Genomic DNA, 25822 nt, shown 5'->3' on the forward strand with positions numbered 1-25822 from the left:
CCCTAAAAGTGGCATCACAGGTAGACAGGGTCATAAAGACTGCTTTTGGAACACTGGCCTTTACAAATCAAAGTACTGAGTATAAGCATTGGAATGTTATGGTGAGGTTGTATAAGACATTGGTGAGGCCGAAGTTAGAGTATTGTGTGCAGTTTTGGTCATCTAATTAAAGGAAGGATATTGATAAGGTTGAAAGATTGCAGAGAAGGTTTACAAGGATGTTGCTGGGACCTGAGAAACTGAGTTACAGGAAAAGGTTGAATAGGTTAGGACTTTATTCCCTGGAGCATAGAAGAACGAGGGGTGATTTAATAAAGGTGTATAAAATTATGATGGGTATAGATAGAGTGAATGGAGGCAGGCTTTTTCCACTGAGGCCAGGGGAGAAAAAAAACTAGAGACCATGGGTTAAGGGCGAAGGGGGAAAAGTTTAAAGGGAATATTAGAGGGGGGGGCTTCTTCACACAGAATGGTGGGAGTGTGGAATGAGCTGCCAGATGAAGTGGTAAATGCGGGCTTACTTTTAACATTTAAGAAAAACTTGGACAGGTACATCGATGAGAGGAGTGTGGAGGAATGTGGTCCAGGTGCAGGTCAGTGGGACTAGGCAGAAAAATGGTTCGGCACAGCCAAGAAGAGTCAAAAGGCCTGTTTCTGTGCCGTAATGTTCTATGGTTCTAAGTATTACCATTCCAAAAAACAAACTTACTTCACCCTAACCATGACAGTAGCACTGCACTCTGCAATCTCTTGCTTCCTTCTCTATGAACAGCATGCTTTGTCTGTATAGCGCGCAAGAAACAATACTTTTCACTGTATACTAATACATGTGACAATAATGAATCAAATCAAAATTAAATCTAAAAGGGTATGTTGCCTACTGATGCCTGGGTAAGGAGTTTCCCATGTCAACAGGAAGGGATCTTCAAAGAATGGGTTAAATCCAGTTGTCATCATTCATATGGAACAAACAGCATTGGTAGGAACAGGGAGGAGATCCTGCTGAAGGATATCTGAAGTTACTTTTAATTAGAAAGCAGGGCCTTGAGGATAAAAACCTTTCATAATAACATGCAAACTAGTACAGGAACAGACAGGACAGGAGAATTAATATGTGACTAAACGGCTGATGTAGGAAGAAAGATGGCACCATCGTCCTGGCAGAAAGGGTAAATATGGAGGAAGCAAATGAGCGAGAGAGAGAGAGCGAGCGAAAGAGCGTGTGTGCGTGCGCACGCGCGTTTGTTTGCACAGAAAGCTGAGATGGTTGGCCTCCAACCATCTACATAACAGTGATTGGATTACAAAAGTAATGCATTGGGTGTAAAATAAGTTGTTATTCTTGTTGAATTGCTTTTAGATGCTACTTGTATAAGAATGCAACTTTATAATGCAAGTTATTTCTTCCAATCAACAATAACCAAGAAGTTGACATGCACTGAATTACGTATCACCATTGTACATACTCCTCTTACCTCTGTATGTCTTTGATGAAGTGCATTGTATTCTTTCTTGAGTTCTGACTCACGTTCTTCCAATCTACCAACTGAAAATAATTAAGCAAATTAGAATGCTTCCCAAAAATGCCAGCAACAAAGCCATGCATCTTCATTCAGACACTGAGTCAAGAACCAATAGATGGCCCAGAATCATTAATGGTTCCTCTCCTCTGACTTACCATAGAAATTAATCACACCAGTATATTTTGTGTGTTTTTTTTGGGTGAAATGGTGTTTTGGCCAAAACATAAACCATTTTATACTTTAAAGAGATTATAAAGGACAATAATTGATCTTTCACATCATCACTTGGGCAAATTATGAGAGGCTGACCAACATCCCACATCCCAGGAAAGATGCAACATATTCAGGAGAGGACAAAAACTGATTACCAGAAAGGGTGAAAATGTATGATGCCAGCAATTGTGCATCATATTTAACATTTCAAAGCTATAAAGTTTTTAAAAAAGAAATGCAGATATTGGTCCACAGTGAATCATTCTCATTTCCTCCTCCTTATAGACTATTTATAGGAGGACACCACTTGATGGGCGAAATGTACCACCTTACACTTATTACCAGTTCTGCATTGTCAAATTGAAGCATTATCCGGAATTTGTAATTTGAATTTTTCTTAGATAAAGGGGGGGGTGGTTTAGAACGGAGTTGAGGAGGAACTTCTTCACTCAAAGGGTGGTGAATCTCTGGAATTCTCTGCTCGTTGAAGTGGTGGAGGCTGCCTCGCTAAATATTTTTAAGATGCGGGTTGATGGGTTTTTGATAAGCGAGGGGATTAAGGGTTATGGGGAGAGGGCGGGAATGTGGAACTGAGCCACGACAGATCAGCCATGATCTTACTGAATGGCGGGGCAGGCTCGAAGGGCTAGATGGCCTACTCCTGCTCCTATTTCTTATGTTCTTATGTTCTTAGTCACTCAAAAGACCTTTTTTAAAAAAGCATTATGAACTGTTAATAGAGACGCACTCAGTCCAGCTATGCTAAGATTAAAGAATATCATGCAGTGGATAGCTGAACCTCCAATATAAATTAATTTGGCTTCGGCAATCACAGCACCATGTTTTTCATAATTAGGTCTTGCGCAAGGAAACCGTCAAAATTGATTTACTGTTCACTGTTTTTAATAATCAAATTTACACAGGTCCAAACTGCAGTCACATATGCTGAAAACATAAGTAATTGTATATGGAAACAGTTCTTCATCTCATCAGTTATGTACTCTGGTGTCAAGCAGGCAAGTTTAATGACTATTGCTGAAGATTGCTCTATGATTACCCTGAACACCATACCTAGAAGTTGATGTACTTTGGCCACACGACAGATATATGTGTAACTCTTCGATTATTCCACCAGGACACTGAATACTTTGGGATAAAGTACACCAAGTGATGCTAACACAGATTTTACTGAGTTTATAGACCACACTTTCTCATTGTTTGCTATGATTCAGCAGTAGCACTTTTGCCAGGGACTTGACCATATAATCTCAGCAGACACTTGAGTGCAGTGTCAAAGGAATATGCATCAAAAGTGCCACATCTTGGAAGATATGTTAAACTGAAGCTCTATCTGCCCTCTCAGGTGGGCATAAATTATCCCACTGCACTATCTTAAAGAAGAGCAGCACAGCTTGCCTGTGTTCTAGCCAATTGACAAAATATTATGGGTTTCCTCTAGGAGCTCCGGTTTCCTCCCAATCCAAAGATGTGCAGGTTAGGTGAATTGGCCATGCTAAGTTGCCCTTTAGTATCCCAAGATCTGTAGATTGGATGGATTAACTACGGTGAATGTGTAGGGTTGTAAGGATAGGACAGGGGGCAAAGAGAGCCTAGGTAAGACACTCAGAGTTGGTGCAGACAACATGGGTCCAATGGCTTCCTTCTGCAATGGAGGGATTCTACAATTCTATTCTCTGATTATCTGATCATTTTCTCTTGTTGTTTGAGGGACATTGCAATGCACAGATTGATACAGTGTTTCCCACATTACGACAATACTGCACTTCTGAAGTATTTCATTGGCTGTAAAGCACTCTGCAACATTCTGAAAGATTCTGTATAAACCCAAACCCTGTTTTGTTGATAAATGGGTTTCAACAGAGCATAACGTGGAAATAAAATCCACTATATTGGAAATCAGTTAAACATTTTAAGCACAATTTGAATTTCACAAAAGAATGCCAGACTCGGGGACTTGGTAATAAAACAAATGTTGGGAGAAAATTCAGCCTTTATAGTTTTGTAGCTTCCCTGTTCCATGACATCCTTTATGGGTACAATAGCAGAGTCTTTAGCTTCCTGAACAAGGTAATCCAGATGCCTTGATTAATAAGCTGGAGATGCAAGTCCAAATCCCACCACAATAGCTCAGGAATTTAAATTCAGATAATTAAATAAATCTGCAATAAAAGCTAGTATCAGTAATGGTGGCCACGAAATTATCATAAAACCCATCTGATCCACTAATCTCCTTCAGGGAACAAAATTTGCCATCCTTACTTGTCTGGCATACCATGTGACTCCAGGTCCACAGCAACGTGGTTAACTCTTAACTTCCCTCTGAAATGGCCAACAAACCACAAAGATCCATCAAAACCGTTAAAAAAAACTATAGTTGACATGGGTTGCAGCAATTCAAGAAGGTTGCTCACCGTCACCTTCTCTTGGCCAATGAGAGATGGGCAATAAGTGAAACCCAAATAATAATTCCATGCCATTAAAATAAATCTCAAATTAATCCAAGAAAAATGGAGCTTGGTCAAATTAAAATCATTGCATTTTTTGACACATTTCATACTTCTCAACACTGTCCAATCTCCATATCACAATAAGGAAGTGAGCATCGATTACTAAATTACTTTTGAGCCGGGCCGAATCATAATCGGGATTTCCTGTTTCAGAGAACCTATCGATTTTCACCCCCACGAGTAACTATCTGCTCCTTCGTCATTTCTTTCTTCTTCACTGCTATATTTTTACTTCTTTCTGCAGTCTTGGCACTGGGATTCAGCATTGCTTTTTCTTCCATCTTCTAGCCAGAATTTGCCTCAGGAATCATGGTATTGCAGACAAGCAATTTTAAGCTTGCATGCATATTTGATTCATTTTTCCTCCTTCTCTCCCCACACATCCCCTCTGCCCTCCAATCACACTGTGCCACATTCATTCACCACCCCATTCAACATCCAAAACTCTTCATGACTAGGCATGTAATGTACCAGAACCAGTCACAGGCATGGCTGACCTTTCTTGTTGGCTAATCTCTTCTTAATGGCCCTTGTTTCTGTCTGCCCTTGCATGCCTTCAGCAATTGCTCTTCTTCCCCCGTATACTTATCTGGTCTTCTAGTGACTCATCTAAGGGATTTTTGCCTCACAATTGCCAGACATTAACAGCTTGCTTTTTTTCAGAAATCCTCAACCACTTTGCCCAAGACAACAGCAGCTCAGGCGAACAAGGAGCTTGCAATTTACCACCTCACTCCAATCCTCAGAAACACTGTACTGTGCATGTGTTTGTATGCACAATGTTTCAGGTCAATTTAGCTTCCATTGAAGTATCAAATTGCCCAGCATTGACTGAATTTTGCACTGAGTACTTGAATAACTGAAAAACAAGCACCAAATCCACATTTTCCACAATCACCGAATGAGGTCCCACCTCAACTCTAATGCATCCAGCATAACTGGGCAGCAAGATCATAGAATACGACAGTGCAGAAGAGGCCCTTCGGTCCGTCGAGTCTGCACTGACGCATGGGGGCCCTGACCTGCCCACCTAATCTGACTTGCCAGCACTTGGCCCATCGTTTTGAATGTTCTGGTGTGCTAAATACTCATCCAGGTACATCCGGATATCTCAAGCTCTTCATGCAACACTCATCAATTAGGTTACAACAGGATATAGATAGGTTGGTGCATTGGGCAGATAAATGGCAGATGGAATTTAATCCTAACAAATGCGAGGTGATGCATTTTGGAAGGAATAATGCAGAGAGGAGCTATGTGATAAAAGGTAGACCGATTAGGAGTATAGAAATACAGAGGGACCTGGGAGTGCAGGTTCACAAGTCTATGAAGGTAGCGACACAAGTGGAGAAGGTTGTTAGGAAGGCTTATGGAATGCTAGCCTTTATAGGAAGGGGTATAGAGTATAAAAGCTGCCGTCTAATGCTTCAGTTGTACAGAACGTTGGTTAGACCGCATTTGGAGTACTGCGTCCAGTTCTGGTCACCTTACTACCGGAAGGACGTGGAGTCTCTGGAGAGGGTGCAGAGGAGGTTTACCAGGATGTTGCCTGGCATGGAGGGACTGGGTTATGAGGAAAGATTGGAGAAACTGGGACTTTTCTCCTTGGAAAGACAGAGATTGAGGGGGGACATGATAGAGGTATATAAGATACTGAAGGGAACAGATAGAGTCAATAGTGAGAGACTGCTCCCTAGACTGGGTACAAATACGAGAGGTCATGATTTAAGGGTGAGGGGGGAGAGGTATAATTTGGATGTGAGAGGAAGGTTCTTTACACAGAGGGTCGTGGGGGTATGGAACGCGCTACTGAGTAGGGTGGTGGAGGCAGGAACGTTGGACTCGTTTAAGGTTCAATTAGACAGACACATGAGCGAAACAAGGATGGAGGGTTATAGTAGGGGCTATTAAATAAGTCATGATGTGAGTATGCCGGCGTTGGACAGGCGTAAACACAGTAAAAAGTCTGACAACACCAGGTTTTAGTCCAACCTATTTATAGGTGACGAAGGGGCTAACCCGAAAGCTTGCGAGTATATTATCAAATAAATAGGTTGGACTAAAACCTGGTGTTGTCAGACTTTTTACTATTAAATAAGGTCAGAGCCTCGGGAGACACCGGAAATGCAGGCTTGTAAGTTAACATAGAACACAGAACACTACAGCACAAACAGGCCCTTTGGCCCAAGAGTTGCGCTGATCACATCAACACCTACCAATCTATAGACCTATCTATAACCCCCAATCCCATTAAATTCCATATACTCATCCAGAAGTCTTTTAAAAGACCCCAGCGAGTTCGCCTCCACCACCACTGACGGCAGCCGATTCCATTCACTCACCACCCTCTGAGTGAAAAACTTACCCCTAACATCACTTCTGTACTTGCCTCCCCGCACCTTCAATCTGTGTCCTCTCGTAGCGACCATTTCAACCCGGGGAAATAGCCTCTGAGAATCCACCCTATCTATTCCACTCAACATTTTATAAACTTCTATCAGATCGCCTCTCAACCTTCATTTCTCCAGGGAAAAGAGTCCCAGCTCCCTCAACCTAACTTCATAAGGCATACCTCCCAGTCCAGGCAACATCCTTGTAAATCTCCTCTGTAACGTTTTTGTCTTTTTATTCCGCAGGTGGAGGTCCACCTCGTTGTCAAACGAGGGGCATGCACATGGTGGGTCGTGCGTGGGCTGCTCTTGGAGGTTCCGGGAGTGGCCTAGTACTTCGTGTCGGTGTGTGTGCTTGATCCTGGACCGGTAGACGGGCGCCGCAACAGCTCGGTGACTAGCACTGTTAGCTGTGCAGATACATGGATTTGGGCCTGTGTCTGTGGGAGTTTGCGCAGTCTCCCTGTGGTTGCGTGGGTTTCCTCCGGGCGCTCCGGTTTCCTCCCACACCCCAAAAATGTGCTCTTAGGCTGATTGGTTTACCAAATTGACACTATTCTCCCCTGAATCTAGCTAAGTTAGGGGTTCCATTCGTAGACACGCAGGGTAGAAGAGGTGTAGGGTGATGCGGCGGCGCGGGCTTGTTGGGCCGAAGGGCCTGTTTCCTGTGCTGGATTGTTCTTTGTATAATGTGCTGATTGCAGACCAATGATGCAGCAAATAACAATCTTTACAAATCAACAACTACTCTGTAGGTCAGATGAAATTAAGAAGTGAGTCAGTTGTACCAAGGCTATTTTGTTCTGTTCTATTCTAAAATTCCAATCAAGAATCAAGAAGCAAGGGACTGAACACAAAAAAAAAATGAACCGGAATTAGGCAATGTTTATACAGCCTTTCCTAGCAGTGTACACATAGCCAACAGCCAATTCCAACACATCTAGAGATTAACATAACGTTAAAATCTGAAGGAATGAAACTGAACTGGCTTTAGATATCAGGCACAGTACCAGACCAAAACAAAAGATGGCAAGAAATTGAGAGAGGGTAGCTTGGCAAGTCAATGGAAGACCACAGCTCTCATGCACTGCTTGTTTAGTTGAGCGGACAGCCACACGTGCTGTAAAATGTGGGTAGTGAGCAATTACTACAACTGAACAAATATGAATCACAGCACTTTGGAAGGAAGTACTGGTAATATGTAATCCACAAATGGTTATCGAGACAGTTAAAGCTGAAGCGGAGACACTTGGAATCTTAGTAAACTCAGCTCTTAGCATGTCCGTTCAATGTAAAGTGGGAAAAAACCCCAACAGAATGCTGAACTATGGTGCTAAAACAGTACTCGACAAGACAGAGGAATTCACGAGTATTCTGTACAGTGCTTTGGTTGACCACATCTTGAATACCACATTTGCTTGGTCATCACAGGCATGATGTAGATTCCCATAGCTGAAAAACTGAACAGGAATTCTTTCAGGCTGATTATATTTTCTCTGTTACAAAGTGACTACACTTCAAAAGCATTTCATTGACTGCAAAGCACTTTGGGATGTCAAGAGATCACCAAAGATACTATGGAAACACACATCTTGTTTCCTTCTTCATGTTGATGTTGAGAGGTATAGATCGGGTGGATTCTCAGGGGCTTTTTCCAAGGGCTGGAATGGTTGCTATGAGAGGACACAGGTTTAAAGTGCTGGGGAGTAGGTACAGAGGAGATATCAGGGGTAAGTTTTTCACTCAGAGGGTGGTGGGTGAGCGGGACTGGCTGATGTCGGTGGTGGTGGAGGCAAATTCGATAGGGTCTTTTAAGAGACTTCTGGATGAGTACATGGAACTTAATAGAATTGAGGGTTATAGGCAAGCCTAGTAGGTATGGATTTCATTGGTGCAACTTGTGGGCCAAAGGGCCTGTTTGTGCTCTAGTTTTTCTATGTGCAAGCCTGTGTTAAAAATGAAATATAGGAGAAAATTATGCAATTTTATTCTTGAAAAGAGGCACCTATGATGTGACTTTAGAGGTATAAAAGCCAGTGTTCAGCTACAAGCCACATGTTGGAAAATCTCAATTTCAAAAGATTTGCAAACACATAATCATAAATATCCAGCAGTATGAATGTTCAGCCTCCAGTCTCAGTTTGAAACAGCTGTAGTACAGCAGTTTTATTATTCAACTAATAATGAGAATTTCTATAAACCAAAGAACAAACTCGCTTTTATCGAGCACCTTCAAGACCTCAGAATGCCCAAAGCATCTCACAACCAATGAATTCCTTGTGGAGTGTAATACATTGTAATGGGGGGGGGGGGGGGGGGCGGGGGGGGCGGGGGGCGAAGAGAGAGAGAGAGAGAGTCCAAAAGAGAGGGCATAAACACCAACAGGCTTAGGCCCAAGCCTGTTGCAGCATTCAGTGAGGTCACGATGCTCTAACTCCACAGAAGTGCTTTTGCTCCATACCTTCGATTAATAGAAATTGAAGATAGTCACTAATAACAGGAGAAACTTATTTCCTCAGAGAGTGATGAAAATGTGGAACTTCCTGCCATAAAGAGAAACCGAGGTGAATCACAGGTGTATTTTAAGGGGCAGTTAGGTAAATACATGAAGCAGAAAGGAATAAGAATTGGATAGATGGGTAAGGAACAGGCTCAAATGCAGCATAAACACTGGCACCGACCAGCTGTCCTGTGTCTGTACACTAAATTCTTTGTAATTCTTCGCAAAACTGTCCACAGAATTTCCAATTTTTGGGAGACAAGCAGGCTTTGTGAAATCACCACACATTGTTTCATACGTGAGTGAACCAGGAGGCAGTAAATTCACTCCAAGGGGATAAGAGAATAATGGGTATCTGTAGAGAAATGTGGGTCAGCCCATGACGTGAGGAGAACCGCATGATTCACAGAAACGACGCAAGTATTGAAACTTGTGGTCCTGATTGGCTATAATGATCTCTTTCAATTCAGAGAATTGATCCCCTGTGGGGGATATCTATTTTAATAATTAGATTTTGTCTGTCCATACTTTCCTGATCGGTTGGTGGGTGGAGCCTGCTACATGCAGAGACACATAACAGCATAGAAAAATGCTGTATTCATTCAGGAGTCACAGGGCAGCTAAATTCAGACATCGTGATACAGCCCCACTGATCTATTTTTATTTGTTAAGAACAATTTCTTGTCTTTTTTTCTGGCTGACTGTACACTTAGCAGCCTACATATCAGCAGACCCTAAAGTTGGCTTCCCAGCCACTACCAAAGCCCCTGTAGCCAGGAAAAACCACAGGCAATCTCATATGACTCACCCATCTGATTTTCCCCTTTCCATGCCCCCTTTCCTTCCCACCCCAACTAACAGCTCTGTCCCAGCTTGGGTCACTGTCTGTGTGGAGTTTGTACATTCTCTCCATGTCTGCATGGGTTTCCTCCGGGTGCTCCGGTTTCCTCCCACAGTCTGAAAGGTATGCTGGTTAGGTGCACTGACCCAAACAGGTGCCGACTCTGGCAACTAGGGGAATGTCACAGTAACTTCACTGCAGTGTTAATATAAGCCTTACTTGTGACTAATAAATCAACTTTACTTTTACTTTAACTTAAAGGTGGGAGACATTTCAACTTCTTATGAACGTAGTCTGAGAGATCAGGAAATGTAAGGTGTAGGGCTTGAAGCAGTGTTTATACACATGCACTTTAATGTACAGATGCCGGTATTGGACTGAGGTAAGCACAGTAAGAAATCTCACAACACCAGGTTAAAGTCCAGGTTTATTTGGTAGCACAAGCTTTTGGAGCTCTGCTCCTTCATCAGGTGAGTGAAGAGTTGGGTTCACAAACAGGACATATATAGGCACAGACTCAATTTACAAGATAATGGTTGGAATGCAAATCTTAACAAGTAATCAGGTCTTTACAGTTACAGATAATGTGAGTGGACAGAGGGTTAAGCACAGGTTAAAGTAGTGTAAATTGTCTCAAGCCAGGACAGTTAGTGAGATATTGCAAGCCCGGGCATGTCGTGGGGGTTACAGTTATGAACCCAAGATCCTGGTTGAGGTTGACCTCATGTGTGCAGAACTTGGCTATTAGTTTTTACTCAGGTGATTCTGCATTGTCGTGAAGGCCACCTTGGAGGACACTTACACGAAGATCAGAGGCTGAATGCCCTTGTCTGCTGAAGTGTTCCAGAGTCATTTATCTCAGCACTCTCAAATTTCCAACTTTCTAGCTGTTACCCTTCAAATCATCACAACATCTTGGTAGCTACATTTTCTAAATCACCCTCCACAAGGACCAAAGAAAACTATAGCTCAGAAACAGGCCCTTCAGCCCTCCAAGCCTGCTGCCCGACTTAACTAAAACCCCCTGCCCTTCTGGGGACCATATCCCTCTATTCCCATCATATTCATGTATTTGGCAAGGCGCCCCTTAAAAGTCACTTTCATGCCTGCTTTCACTACCTCCCCCACAGCGAGTTCCAGGCACCCACCACCCTCTGCGTAAAAAACTTGCTTTGTACATCTCCTTTAAACCTTGCCCCTCAGACCTTAAACCTATAAGAACATAAGAACATAAGAAATAGGAGCAGGAGTAGGCCATCTAGCCCTTCGAGCCTGCCCCGCCATTCAATAAGATCATGGCTGATCTGTCGTGGCTCAGTTCCACTTTCCCGCCCTCTCCCCATAACCCTTAATCCCTTCTCTTATCAAAAACCCATCAACCCGCTTCTTAAAAATATTTAGCGAGGCAGCCTCCACCACTTCAACGGGCAGAGAATTCCAGAGATTCACCACCCTTTGAGTGAAGAAGTTCCTCCTCAACTCCGTTCTAAACCGCCTCCCCTTTATCTTGAGGCTGTGCCCCCTAGTCCTACTGTCTTTTTTGAGCGGGAAGAGTCTCTCCACCTCTATCCTATCCATCCCATTCATCATCTTATACGTCTCAATGAGATCTCCCCTCATTCTTCTAAACTCTAACGAGTACAAGCCTAGTTTATTCAGCCTCTCCTCATAGCTCAATCCCCTCAACTCCGGTATCAGCCTAGTAAACCTCCTCTGCACTCCCTCCAGGGCCAAAATATCCTTGCGCAGGTGCGGCGCCCAAAACTGCACACAGTACTCCAGCTGCGGCCTCACCAATGCCCTATACAGCTGCAGCAAGACCTCCCTACTTTTATATTCAATCCCCCTCGCTATGAAGGCCAGCATCCCATTCGCCTTCCTGACCACCTGCTGCACCTGCAAGCTGGGTTTTTGCGACTCATGCACAAGGACCCCGAGGTCCCTCTGCACCGTCGCCTGCTGCAGTTTTTCGCCACGTAAGTAATAGTCCTTCCTACCATTCTTCCTACCAAAGTGGACCACCTCACACTTGCCAACATTAAATTCCATTTGCCATTTCCTGGCCCATTCGCCCAGCCTATCTAGATCCTTCTGCAGACTCTCCACACCCTCCGCACAATTTGCCTTTCCCCCAATCTTGGTGTCATCAGCAAATTTCGACACCCTGCACTCGGTTCCCTCCTCCAGATCATCTATATAAATGGTAAATAGCTGAGGCCCCAGCACCGACCCCTGGGGCACCCCACTAGTCACCATCCGCCAATCCGAATAGCACCCATTGACCCCCACTCTCTGCCTCCTATTTGACAACCAATCCTCTATCCACACTAACACCCTACCCCCAACTCCATGTCCCCTGACCTTTTGCAATAACCTCTTGTGAGGTACCTTGTCAAACGCCTTCTGAAAATCCAGAAAGACCACATCCACCGGCTCTCCTCTATCCACTGCCCTAGACACATCCTCATAGAACTCCAGTAAATTTGTCAGACACGACTTCCCTTTAATGAAACCGTGTTGCGTCCGCCCTATCAAGCAATTCCCTTCAAGATGCCTCGCAATTTCCTGCTTAATGATGGATTCTAACATTTTACCTACCACAGACGTTAAACTAACCGGCCTATAATTCCCCGCCTTTTGCCTGGCACCCTTCTTAAACAACGGCGTAACATTAGCCGTTTTCCAATCTTCCGGCACTTCCCCAGAATCCAGCGACGTCTGGAAAATAACCACCAAGGCATCCACTATCACCTCCGCCATTTCTTTCAGAACCCTCGGATGCATTCCATCCGGTCCTGGGGACTTGTCCACAATCAGCCCCTCCAGTCTGTCGAGCACCACCTCTCTAGTAACAGTAATGTCATTAAGACCCTCCATTCCTACCACCTTTCCATCGCTAACACCCGGCAAATTATTCACGTCCTCCTCCGTGAAGACAGAAACAAAAAAGTTATTCAAGACCTTCGCCATATCCCCATCCCCTACCACTAGCTCCCCTTTCTCATCCTCTAAAGGACCAACGTTCACCCTAGCCAGCCTCTTCCTTTTTATATATTTATAAAAACTCTTGCTATCCTTTTTTATATTAAGTGCTAGCCCAGCCTCATAGCTTCTCCTACCCTCCTTTATCAACTTCTTTGTCAATCTTTGTTGACATTTAAACCTTTCCCAATCCTCTTCTCGCCCACTGCTCTTAGCTACTCTAAATTCCTCCGCTTTTAATTTAACACTTTCCTTCACCTCCTTCGTTATCCACGGCTTATTACCTCTCTTCCTACTGTCCTTTTTAACCATCGGAATAAATTTCTGCTGAGCACCAAGAAAGATCTCCTTAAAGATCCTCCACTGCTCCTCAGCAGACCTACCTTCCAACACATTCCCCCAGTCCACATTCGCCAATTCTTCTCTCATCCTACCATACTCCCCTCTATTCAAACAAAGGACGCGCGTCCGGGAACCCACTTTCTCCTCCTCCATCTGCACCAGAAACTCCACCATACAATGATCACTCTCTCCAAGAGGATCCTTCACCGCAAGGTCCCTAATTCTACCCGCCTCATTACATAGCACCAGATCCAAGATAGCTTGCTCCCTCGTCGGCTCCAACACACACTGTTCAAGGAAATTATCCCGGCAGCATTCCAAGAACTCCTCCTCGAGCCCACCTCGTCCAACATGGGTCGACCAATCAATATGCAGATTGAAATCTCCCATAACTACTGCCGTCCCATTCCTGCACGCCGCACTTATTTGCGTGTTAACAGCCCGCCCCACCTCCAGATCATTATTCGGGGGCCTATAGACGACACCCACCAGCGTCTTCCTCCCTTTGCTGTTCCTAATCTCCACCCACAACGATTCCACGTTCTGCTCTTTGGCTCCGATATCATCCCTTGCTACCACCTTGATACTATCCTTAATCAGCAGAGCTACGCCACCCCCTCTTTCCTCCTGCCTATCCTTCCTAAACACTTGATAGCCCTGTACATTCATCTCCCAGTCCCTGTCACCTTGCAGCCACGTCTCTGTAATGGCCACCAGATCGTATCCATTTGTGTCGATCTGCGCCACCAGCTCATCCACTTTATTCCGAATGCTTCGTGCATTCAGATAAAGCGCTTTCATCCCAGCCTTCACCTGGACCCTATTTGCCGTAACGCCACCAATTGGGACATCTTCGGCCTCTTCCCTTACCTGTACCCTATCCTTAACTTTAGACCTCGTAGCGTCACCTACCCTCGCACCCTCCCCCCCCCTAATTAGTTTAAAGCCCTGTCTACAGTCCTCTTTACTCGATTCGCCAACACTCTGGTCCCAGCACGATTCAGACCAACCCCATCCCGCCCGAACAAGTCCCACCTACCCCAATACTGGTGCCAATGCCCCATAAATTCGAACCCATTCCTCCCACACCAATCCCTGAGCCACCCATTCACTTCCTTTATCCTGTCAACCCTATGCCCGTCTGCACTCAGTTCAGGCAGTAGCCCAGAGACGACCACCTTGTCGGTTCTACTTTTTAATTCCATTCCCAGCTTCTCATACTCCCTCCGCAGATCCTCAGTCCGCACTTTGCCTACGTCGCCGGCACCCACATGTACTACAACGACCGGGTTCTCACCCTCCCACTCCAGGTTTCTCTGCAGCCCAGCTGTGACATCCTGTACCCGAGCACCAGGCAGACAACACACCCTTCTGTGCACTTTGTCATTGTGACAAAGGACAGTGTCAATACTCTTCACCCCACTATCTCCAATCACTACTACGTTCCTTTTCCCCTTCTCTTTGCCTATGTCCTGCTGCATCACTGTACCGTGTGCAGTTTGCTCACCAACCTCACCTGCCTCGTCCTCTTCCAGACTGGAAGCAAGAACCTCAAACCTGTTATGCAGATTAAGAGGCTGAGGCCTCCGCTCCTCACCCCCCTTCCTCCTCCTCCCAGCAGCCCCCTTTTGTCCCTGACCCTTAGATTTAGCCAGTCTAGGGGCACCCTCTCTCCCCTTGATGAGCCTCAGTGTCTGTAGCTCAGAGGCCAGCTCATCCACCTTGAGCTGGAGCTCCTCCAGCAACCTGCACTTACTGCAGACATGGTCACTGGGAAGGACCCTGGGGTCTGCCAGTTCCCACATCATACACAAACCACACATCACATGCCCCTCCATTATTCACTGTAATTTTTTATGGGAAAAAAATTTTTTTTCCTTGTTTCTTGCTGTAGTAGTTTTGAAAAAATTTTTTCTCCTTGTTTTTTTTTCAAACAAACTCACCTGGCCTTTTTTCCCTCAAGCCCTTTTTGATATTAAGCCCTATTAACTCACTCTGCTTCCCCCTCACTCCGCTGCCCGCTCAGACGCTGCCCGCTGTCTACACCAGGCCTCCTTTTAAACCTGGCGCTGATTTAAAGCAGGCTGGTCCACAAATGCCTTTTCACCACACCCTCAGAATTCTTAAAGCAGTAAATACAATAAATAAATGCTTTAAACAGTTCTACAAAGAGTAAAGTGCTTTAAACTTATTTTATGCTCCCTCGTAATTGAGTCTTCCACCCTGGGAAAAAGCCTTTGACTATCCAAGCCCCGCAATCTTGTGGCCTTCTATCAGGTCGCCCCTCAACCCTTGTCGTTCCAGTCAGAACAAACCAAGTTTCTCCAACCTCTCCTCATAGCTAATGCCCTCCATACCAGGCAACATCTTGGTAAATCTTTTCTGTACCCTCTCCAAAGCTTCCACATCCTTCTGGTAATGTGGTGACCAGAATTGAACACTATATTCCAAATGCAGCTTAACTAAAATTCTGTAAAGCTGCAATGTTGCCAATTGTTAAACTCAATGCCCCATCCAATGAAGGCAAGCATGCCATATGCCTTCTTGACTACCTTCTCCACCTGCATTGCCAATTTCAGTGACCTTTGTACCTGTACACCTGGATCCCTCTGCCTATCAATACTCTTAAGGGTTCTACCATTTATTGTATATTTCCTCTTTATTAAACCTTCCAAAATGCATTACCTCACACCTCATCACCTTTGATGGCTCTATCCCATTTTAATCGTCCCTCTCATAAACCCTTGATCCCCATTCACTCAAATCCAAGGAATGCAGCTTGATAAAGTCTGTGGTGTATAATTGGTTTTACCATTCATCATCTGACCTGGCGAGATGTCAAAAACGGATTATTGGGCAATGCTCTTCTTCAATAAAACTGCCCATTATTCAAGGATCATCCAGGAAGGTAAAAATGATACCTGGCTTCTCTTCAACACCACAAACTGTCGTCTTAGACCACCCTCCCTTGCCTCCTCCATCTCTAAAGAATAAGTGCAAAGAGTAAATATATAGAACATAGAAAACACAGAACAACCAGGCCCTTTGGCCCACAAATTGCACTGATCACATCCCTACCTACTAGGCCTACCTATAACCCTCAATCCCATTAAATCCCATGCACTCATCCAGAAATCTCTTAAAAGATCCCAACGAGTTCGCCTCCACCACCACCGATGGCAGCCGATTCCACTCACTCACCACCCTCAGTGAAAAACTTACCCCTGACATCTCCTCTGTACCTACTCCCCAGCACCTTAAACCTGTCTCCTCTCGTAGCGAGGACTTTTCTTCCAAAGATGAAGACCTCCTTGTTTAGCTGCCTCTGCTGTTTCACTCCCTTCTACTAGCCCATCAGGCCAAACATTCTTTAAGTTAACCCCTTGCCTTTATTATGAATTAATAGCTTTCTATAGTTTCTGTCCTTCTCCTCTTATGCCCATCCTGGGCAACGAGATCCACTCTTTAGACTCTTTACTGCTGACCACACAAATTCCCTTTCTGGCTCCTATATTATTGAACATGATTCTCTCACTCCAGCTTAGTGTGCTATTGATTTTTTTCTATTCATTAATGGGACATGGGTGACGCTGGCTGGGACAGCATTTATTGCCCATCCCTAGTCGCTCTTGAACTCAGTAGCTTGCTGGGCCATTTCCAAAGGCAGTTGAGAGTCAATCACATTGGTGTGGATCTGGAATCACATGTCAGCCAGACCAGGTAAGGATGGCAGATTTCCTCTCCTGAAAGGACATTAGTGAACCAGATACGTTTTTCTGACAATCAGCAACAGTTTTGTGGTCAGTGGATTCTTAATTCCAGATTTTTTTTTTATTGAATTCAAATGCCACCATCTGCCATGACATGGTTTGAATCCAGAATATTAGCTGAGTTTCTGGATAATAGTCTAGCAACTAATACCCCTAGGCCATTTAAGATTCAAGATTCAGCTTTTTTTCCTACAAGTAGTCAATATGTCTAAAAGGAATACAACTCAGATACTGGGAAATCAGGATAATTTCCCATTTTAGCCTTGTAGCATTTGCTAAGAAAGAACTAATGGACTTTTGTTTATAAAAAGAAAATGTCCCCTGGGGTTTTTGATTAAAGCAATGGAAGGTGGGTTTAAGTAGGCAGGGTCATGTGGTTAATGGGGGAGGGGGAGCTAGGTATGTAGCAGAGATAAAACAGCTTTCAGTATTAAGAACATAAGAACATAAGAAATAGGAGCAGGAGTAGGCCATCTAGCCCTTCGAGCCTGCCCCACCATTCAATAAGATCATGGCTGATCTGTTGTGGCTCAGTTCCACTTTCCCGCCCTCTCCCCATAACCCTTAATCCCCTCTCTTATCAAAAACCCATCAACCCGCTTCTTAAAAATATTTAGCGAGGCAGCCTCCACCACTTCAACGGGCAGAGAATTCCAGAGATTCACCACCCTTTGAGTGAAGAAGTTCCTCCTCAACTCCGTTCTAAACCGCCTCCCCTTTATCTTGAGGCTGTGCCCCCTAGTCCTACTGTCTTTTTTGAGCGGGAAGAGTCTCTCCACCTCTATCCTATCCATCCCATTCATCATCTTATACGTCTCAATGAGATCTCCCCTCATTCTTCTAAACTCTAACGAGTACAAGCCTAGTTATTATTCGCTCAGGTTTGTTTAAAGACAGACATCTGCAAGCCACTCTGAAAATCAAAACCTCTCTGAAAGCTTCAAGACAGTGTGTACTCTTATATTTATGGCTGTTAACTGTATTTACGTGGAATTTTAAAATCGGTTTAAAAAATTGCTTATTTGGAACTGAAACTATGATATGTTAGAAATTGAAGCTGTTTCCTTTTTTAAATATTGTGCAACTGTTAATGATTATGCTGTTTCCTTTGTTAAAGTTATATTTAAACTGTGTTATGAATAACACTGAGTTTTGTGCATGAACAGTGGAAGAGAATGCCCATCCTGAGTTAGAGAATCCAGGATGAATGTGGGTATCAGGAATTTGGAACTGAGTGGGAATTCAGAGCAGAGAGGAAAGAGATGCTTTCTTTCCTCGCTTTCTTGTTTGCAAATCTTCAGAGACTAGTCTTGCCCTGCTGCAGTAATAGAGGATACGAGAGAGAGAGAGAGAGAGAGAGAGAGAGAGAGAGAGAGAGAGAGAGAGAGAGCTGATTGCTCAGTAGTGGGTAAGGTCAGGTATGTATTTAATACTTTGATCATTTATAGTTTCAGAAGTCTTTTTTGTGATTTATAATTTGCAAGATTATAATCAATGGTAAATAGTCGGGTAAGTATTTAATAGTTTTATCATTTATAGTTTGAGTTCTTTTTTATGGTTTATGGTTTGTAAGGGTTATAATGAAGACTGGGAAAGAAGAACCCAAGAGGATTGGATATAATCTGACATTAAGCAACTTCCAACGGTTTAATTTAAAGGGGTAAGTCATGGCAGGAGAGCTCCAAGCTATGGTGTGCTCCGTATGTTCCATGTGGGAAGCTGGGAATATTTCTGGGTCAGTATGTGTAAGGAAATGTCTCCAGCTGCAGTTCCTGGAAGCCCAGGTTTCAGAGCTGCAACAGAAGCTGGGGACAAGTGGAGCATCCACGAGGTGGAGAAAAGTTTCAGATTCCTGGGGCATTGGGACCAGTTCTGGGTTAGGTGGGACCAGTAAAAACTGGATGGGTTACACCTGGGCAGGACTGGGACTGCTGTCCAAAGTGGGGTATTTGCTATAGTGGTTGGGGAAAGATTAACTAAAATGGCAGGGGGGTGGGAACCAATGCAAGGAGTCAACAAAGGAGGAATCAAGAACCAAAACAAAGACAAAGTGGAATAAGTACAGTGATAGGCAGAGGCCTCAACTGCTTTCTGTGGTAGTGAATTCTACAGGCTGACCACTCTGGATGAACACATTTCTCCGTATCTCTGTCTTAAATGGTATATGTTGTATCCTCAGACTGTGAACCTGGTCCTGGACACTCCCACCATTGAGAACATCTTTCTTGCATCTATCTTGTCAGAATTTTATAGGTTTCATGAGATCTGCCCCTCATTCTTCTGAATTCCAGATTTTCACAGTAACGTAAGCCTACCTGTGATGAATAAATAAAATCCAGCGAATAAAATCCTAACTGACTTAATCTCTCCTCTTACATTAGTCCTGTCATCCAGGAATTGGCCTGGTAAATCTTCACTGCATTCCCTCTTGAACAACAGCATCCTTTCTCAGATAAGGAGGCTAAAACCACTCATAATATTCCGAATGTGGCCTCACCAAGGCCCTACATAATTGCAGCAAGACATCCCTGCTCCTGAACTCAAGTCCTCTTGCTGTGAAGGCCACATAGGCCAAATACCAGTTGCCTTTTTCATTGCCTGCTACACCTGCGTGCTTGCCTTCAGAGACTGGAAAACAAGGACACCCAAGTCTTATTGCACATTCCCTCGCCTAATTTGTGACCAGATAATAATCTGCCTTCCTGTTTTTGCTATCAAAGTGAATAATTTCACATTTTTCCAAATTTTACTGTATCTGCCAATCATTTGCTCACTTATTCAACTTATCCAAGTCAGACAAGATCTCTGCATCCTCCTCACAGCTCCTCTCACCCAGCTTTGTGCCACTTGCAAATTTGGTCACTGCCTGTTATTTGGCAAGAGGCCCATTTATTCCTATTCTTTGCTTCCTACCTATCTCAATGCACTACCCCCAAATCCATGCGCCTTAATTTTACTCACTAATCTCTTATTTGGGACTTGGACTTGGTCAAAAGCCTTCTGAAAGTCCAAATAAACCACACCCACTGGCTCCTCCTTATCAACTCTACCAGTTACATCGATAATAGAATCCTACAGTGCAGAAGGAGGCCATTCAGCCCATTAAGTCTGCACCGACCACAATCCCACCCAGTCCCTATCCCCAAAACCCTATGCATTTACTCTAGTTAGTTCCCCTGACACAAAGGGGCAATTTAGCGTGGCCAATCCACCTAACCCGCACACCTTTGGACTGTGGGAGGAAACTGGAGCACCCGGACTAAACCCATGCAGGCATGGGGAGAACATGCAAACTCCACACAAACAGTGACTCCAGCCAGGAATTGAATCCAGGTCCTTGGTGCTGTGAGGCAGCAGTACTCAACACTGTGCTGTCCCTGTCTACCCAGAATGGCAGGAATCTACCTGGTTTGACATGAATCTCCCAGCAGTTATTAAAAGCAAACCAGAATTCTGAGTCCATTTATAAATTTTAGTTCACAGCTATTGTCCATTCATTAATATTAATGATTGCATTTGCTGCAGCCACACAGATGCAGCGTGATGACATAGAATGCAACCAATGTAGCCACACACATGTACTCAGTTCACGAATGTTGCTGCTGATCATCCTTTACTCTACTGGCACTGTTGGGGTCTCAAGTTAACCTTTACAAGGACAAAGAACAGGAAGGAACAGGAAGTAAAGGATTGAATGATTAAGAAAGAGCAACTATTTAAACATTCAATTGCCCCAACCAGTATAACTCATACCACCAGTACCCAGCCTAGAAAACTTTACTCACAGTCGAAAGTCCCAAGAATCGAGATACGAGGGAATATTGTTGCTTGTTTTGCTGCTGAGCTAGAAAAACTGCATTGACTAGGGTTACTTGTCTTAGACAGTGTAATAGAAAGCAGCTGATTTAACAATTTTTATTTAACAAGTCGCATTCATTTTGTTGAAAAATGTTCACTTCAGGAACTTGTTGGATACTAGGACCACAGTGAAATGGCAATGACTGAAAGGGGAATGACAATCTAGGTCTTACTTGAAGGCTGAGTCTTTGCTGCACATGTATCAGTTGTTCAAGGTTCAAGTGCTTAACTTCAACCCCAAATAAAAAGAGTGGGCGGGAATGTCACCAATTGTTCATGTGATTTGATTTGAATGTGGTTCGCCAGCACGCTGTTGTTTTATCTGTTTTCTTCTAATCTTGGGAACCTTGAACACAATGCAGTTTTGAAGTCAGAGTTGAACATTTATGAGGCCTCAAGGTAGTTTTATGGGAGAGAGAAAGGGGAAACCAAGAGGAGAAATAAATGTCAAAAAACCAACTCTAGAATGGCCAAAGAAAGTGGGGCGAGATGGAGATGTGAAGTTCACACACCCGTACCATCAACTTTCCATGATGCCACTTCAGCCAACATCTCCTGGAATATGTTAAGCCAAAGTTCATAATCCTGTCAGATGCCCACATCCTAACTCTCATCAAGTCTCACTCACCCATCTCCTTTTGCTCACCTTGTTATATTCCAGAGAATCAGTAGATGAAAGATAGTACTGGAGCCAATATGTACTCAATCGTGGGATGGCACAGTGATTAGCACTACTACTTCACAGCACCAGGGACCCAGGTTCGATTCCTGGCCTGGGTCACTGTCTGTGTGGAGTTAGCATGTTGTTCCAGTGTCTGCGTGGGTTTCCTCCAGGTGCTCCAGTTTCATCCCACAGTCCGAAAGACCCACTAGTTAGATGCATTGACCTGAACAGTCGCCGGAATGTGGCGACTAGGGGAATTTCACAGTAACTTCATTGCAGTGTTAATGTGAGCCTTACTTGTAACTAATAAATAACTTGAACACTTAGTTACAGAGTCAATCAGAAGCATATACCTCCTAATTCAACTACATCCCAGTTAACTATATCAGTTCACGTGAAACCCCAACTGATGCCCTCTACCTCATATAATTAAACAGGATTGACATGTAATTAATGCATTGATCTCAAATGGTTAGCAGTCAAGCAATGCCTCCATTTTCCTCCATGTTTATGAAACCCTCCAAAATCCTGTCCCTCCTTACCTCTAATCTCTGCATTTTGCCAATTTTGGCCTCTTAAGTATTTGCAAATTTAATTGCTTCATGTCTTTTCTGTCACTAATTCCCTAAACTCTGAAATTCCATTCTTTTACTCTGTCTCTTTTTCCTGCATTGAGATGCAACTTGCAACATATGTTTTTGGCCAAGTTTTTAGTTTTAATATCTAAGTAATTTGCTGTCAAATTTTGTTCCACAGCATTACTGCAAAGCACTTTGATACATTTTATTACATTAAAGTCACTCGATGAATGGAAGTTATTGTTGAAAACCTTGAAGAAAAATGAAATCATTTCAGCTTCTGTTGTGGTGAGCAGTTCTAATGTTTAAATGTAAACAATCCCTGCTGTATTGGAAGGATGACAAAATCAAAGTGGGTTCACAAAACAGCTCAAACATCAAATGAATACAGATTATGTTACACCTGAATATGTTCCAACACAGCTGGCATATACAGTGTAATGACTGTTCATTTCTCTCTTGAACGCTTTCACTTAGGAAGCATTGCGCTACTGCAAAGTCTTGTCTTTATTGTTGCTAATGAAAGGTCAACAGATCACTATGCTTTCTGAATCAAATCAGAGAACGAGGCCAAATAACCACATGCATTTACATAGGATCTTGCATAGACTGTTGCAATAGAGTAACATGCCTTTTAAGCCAATCAAACCTGTGCCTCTGTTCTTCAACTCATCCAATCACACTTAACTTGCTTCCCAAGCTCATTGATACTTTTGTTCTCAAATTAATTTACTTTTCATTAAACAATGTAGTATTTTTACTGAAGCAGACTACAATGTTTCACAAAATATGAGTATGCATGACAAGATGATGATTTAAGAAAAGCAAAGAGGTTTTGCTAGCTTCACTTTAGAGAGGTAGCACAAAATAAAATATTCCAGAGTATTCAGTCAAGGCAGCTGAAGGTTATGCCAGAGTATACAAGCTTCGTAAAGGCAGATGGGTTTCTCAAAAAACTAAACTTGAACAAAAAGGTTGACAGTGTTATACAACAGTTAAATCACTCTCACTTCAGTTCACAGACTCAGCAGGAAGTGGGTTGATGCCAACAACTCTATACAATGATGTATTTGTGACCAGAAATTGGTTATTTGGAAGTAGATACACAATGACTGCTCACTGATCATGAGGCATGATGCTTCCTCTTACTAAGAGGAAGAGTAAAAATATGAAAAAAAATAAATGACCTGAAAGCAGCTCAACTCAGGAACATCCTCACAGCCAATCCATTCAGTTAAGGGTACAATTAGTCCAAGTATTGCCAACGTCTATGTAGCATTAAGGTGTACAGGAAAACCTATGCATCAGTGCAGAATCTAAGTTCCAAGATCTTCATTCTCTCAGCTCTGGTTATGCAGAAGATACTGGACGACTTTCAAGGAAGTACAAGATTGCCATAATTTGATTAGGGATAGTCAACACGGTTTTGTGAAGGGTAGGTCGTGCCTCACAAACCTTATTGAGTTCTTTGAGAAGGTGACCAAAGAGGTGGATGAGGATAAAGCAGTTGGAGCGGTGTATATGGATTTCAGTAAAGCGTTTGATAAGGTTCCCCATGGTAAGCTACTGCAGAAAATACGGATGCGTGGGATTGAGGGCGATTTAAAGGTTTGGATCAGGAATTGGCTAACTGAAAGAAAACAGAGTGGTGGTTGATGGGAAATATTCAACCTGGAGCTCAGTTACTTGTGGTGTACCGCAGGGATCTGTTTTGGGGCCACTGCGGTTTGTCATTTTTATAAATGACTTAGATGAGGGTATAGAAAGATGGGTTAGTAAATTTGCGGAAGACTCTAAAGTCGGAGGAGTTGCAGACAGTGTGGATGGATGTTACAGTTTGCAGAGGGACGTAGATAAGTTGCAGAGCTGGGCTGAGAGGCAGCAAAAGGAGTTTAATGTGGAAAAGTGTGAGGTGATTCACTTTGGAAGCAGTAACAGGATTACAGAGTATTGGGCTAATGGAAAGACTCTTGGTAATGTGGTTGAGCAGAGAGATCTCGGCGTACATGTGTATAGATCCCTGAAAGGTGGCACTCAGGTCGATAGGGTTGTTAAGACGGCATACAGTGTGTTAACCTTTATTAGTAGAGGAATTGAGTTTTGGAGCCATGTGATCATGTTGCAGCTGTACAAAACTCTGGTGCAGCTGCACTTGGAGTATTGCATACAGTTCTGGTCACCGCATTGTAAGAAAGATGTGGAAGCATTGGAAAGGGTGCAGAGGAGATTTACCAGGATGTTGCCTGGTATGGTGAGAAGGCCTTATGAGGAAAGGCTGAGGGACTTGAGGTTGTTTTCATTAGAGAGAAGAAAGTTAAGAGGTGACTTAATTGAGGCATACAAGATGATCAGAGGATTAGATAGCTGGACAGTGAGAGCCTTTTTACTCGGATGGTGATGGCTAACACAAGGGGACAGCTTTAAATTGAGGGATGATAAATATAGGACAGACGTCAGAGGTAGGTTCTGTACTCAGAGGGTAGTAAGGGCGTGGAATGCCCTGCCAGTAGCAGTAGTGGACTCGCCAACCTTAAGGGCATTCAAATGGTCATAAGAACATAAGAAATAGGAGGAGTAGGCCATCCAGCCCTTCGAGCCTGCCCCGCCATTCAATAAGATCATGGCTGATCTGTCGTGTCTCAGTTCCACATTCCCGCCCTCTCCCCATAACCCTTAATCCCCTCACTTATCAAAAACCCATCAACCCTTGTAAGGCCTCACTTGGAGTACTGTGCGCAGTTCTGGTCGCCTCACTATAGGAAGGACATAGAAGCTATTGAAAGGGTACAGAGGAGATTTACAAGGATGTTGCCTGGATTGGGAGGCATGCCTTATGAAGATAGGTTGAGGGAGCTGGGACTCTTCTCCCTGGAGAGACGAAGGTTGAGAGGCGACCTGATAGAGGTTTATAAAATGTTGAGAGGAATAGATAGGGTGGATTCTCAGAGGCTATTTCCCCAGGTTGAAATGGTCGCTACGAGAGGACACAGATTTAAGGTGCGGGGAGGCAAGTACAGAAGTGATGTTAGGGGTAAGTTTTTCACTCAGAGGGTGGTGAGTGAATGGAATCGGCTGCCATCAGTGGTGGTGGAGGCGAACTCGCTGGGGTCTTTTAAAAGACTTCTGGATGAGTATATGGGATTTAGTGGGATAGGGGGTTATAGATAGGTCTATGGATTGGTAGGTGTTGATGTGATCAGCGCAACTCGTGGGCCAAAGGGCCTGTTTGTGCTGTAGTGTTCTATGTTCACCCGCGTCTTAAAAATATTTAGCGAGGCAGCCTCCACCACTTCAATGGGCAGAGAATTCCAGAGATTCACCACATAAGAACATAAGAAATAGGAGCAGGAGTAGGCCATCTAGCCCTTCGAGCCTGCCCCGCCATTCAATAAGATCATGGCTGATCTGTCGTGGCTTAGTTCCACTTTCCCGCCCTCTCCCCATAACCCTTAATCCCCTCTCTTATCAAAAACCCATCAACCCGCGTCTTAAAAATATTTAGCGAGGCAGCCTCCACCACTTCAACGGGCAGAGAATTCCAGAGATTCACCACCCTTTGAGTGAAGAAGTTCCTCCTCAACTCCGTTCTAAACCGCCCCCCCCTCTTTATCTTGAGGCTGTGCCCCCTAGTCC

The 25822-nt window shown here is 43.8% G+C and overlaps 1 protein-coding gene across 4 annotated transcripts in view; it reads right to left on the bottom strand.

Moving 5' to 3' along the window:
* Positions 1-25822, bottom strand: part of LOC145356524 (C-Jun-amino-terminal kinase-interacting protein 4-like) — a 315087-nt gene that overhangs the window by 178956 nt on the left and 110309 nt on the right. For all 4 annotated transcript variants that reach the window (XM_080209269.1, XM_080209264.1, XM_080209266.1 and 1 more), the window contains exon 3: positions 1476-1546. In XM_080209269.1, coding sequence (XP_080065395.1) covers positions 1476-1546 — 71 coding nt within the window. The remainder of the gene's footprint in view (positions 1-1475; positions 1547-25822) is intronic.

Source organism: Carcharhinus amblyrhynchos, chromosome 21, assembly GCF_965287045.1.
Source record: "Carcharhinus amblyrhynchos chromosome 21, sCarAmb.v2.hapA, whole genome shotgun sequence".
Lineage (NCBI taxonomy): Eukaryota > Metazoa > Chordata > Chondrichthyes > Carcharhiniformes > Carcharhinidae > Carcharhinus > Carcharhinus amblyrhynchos.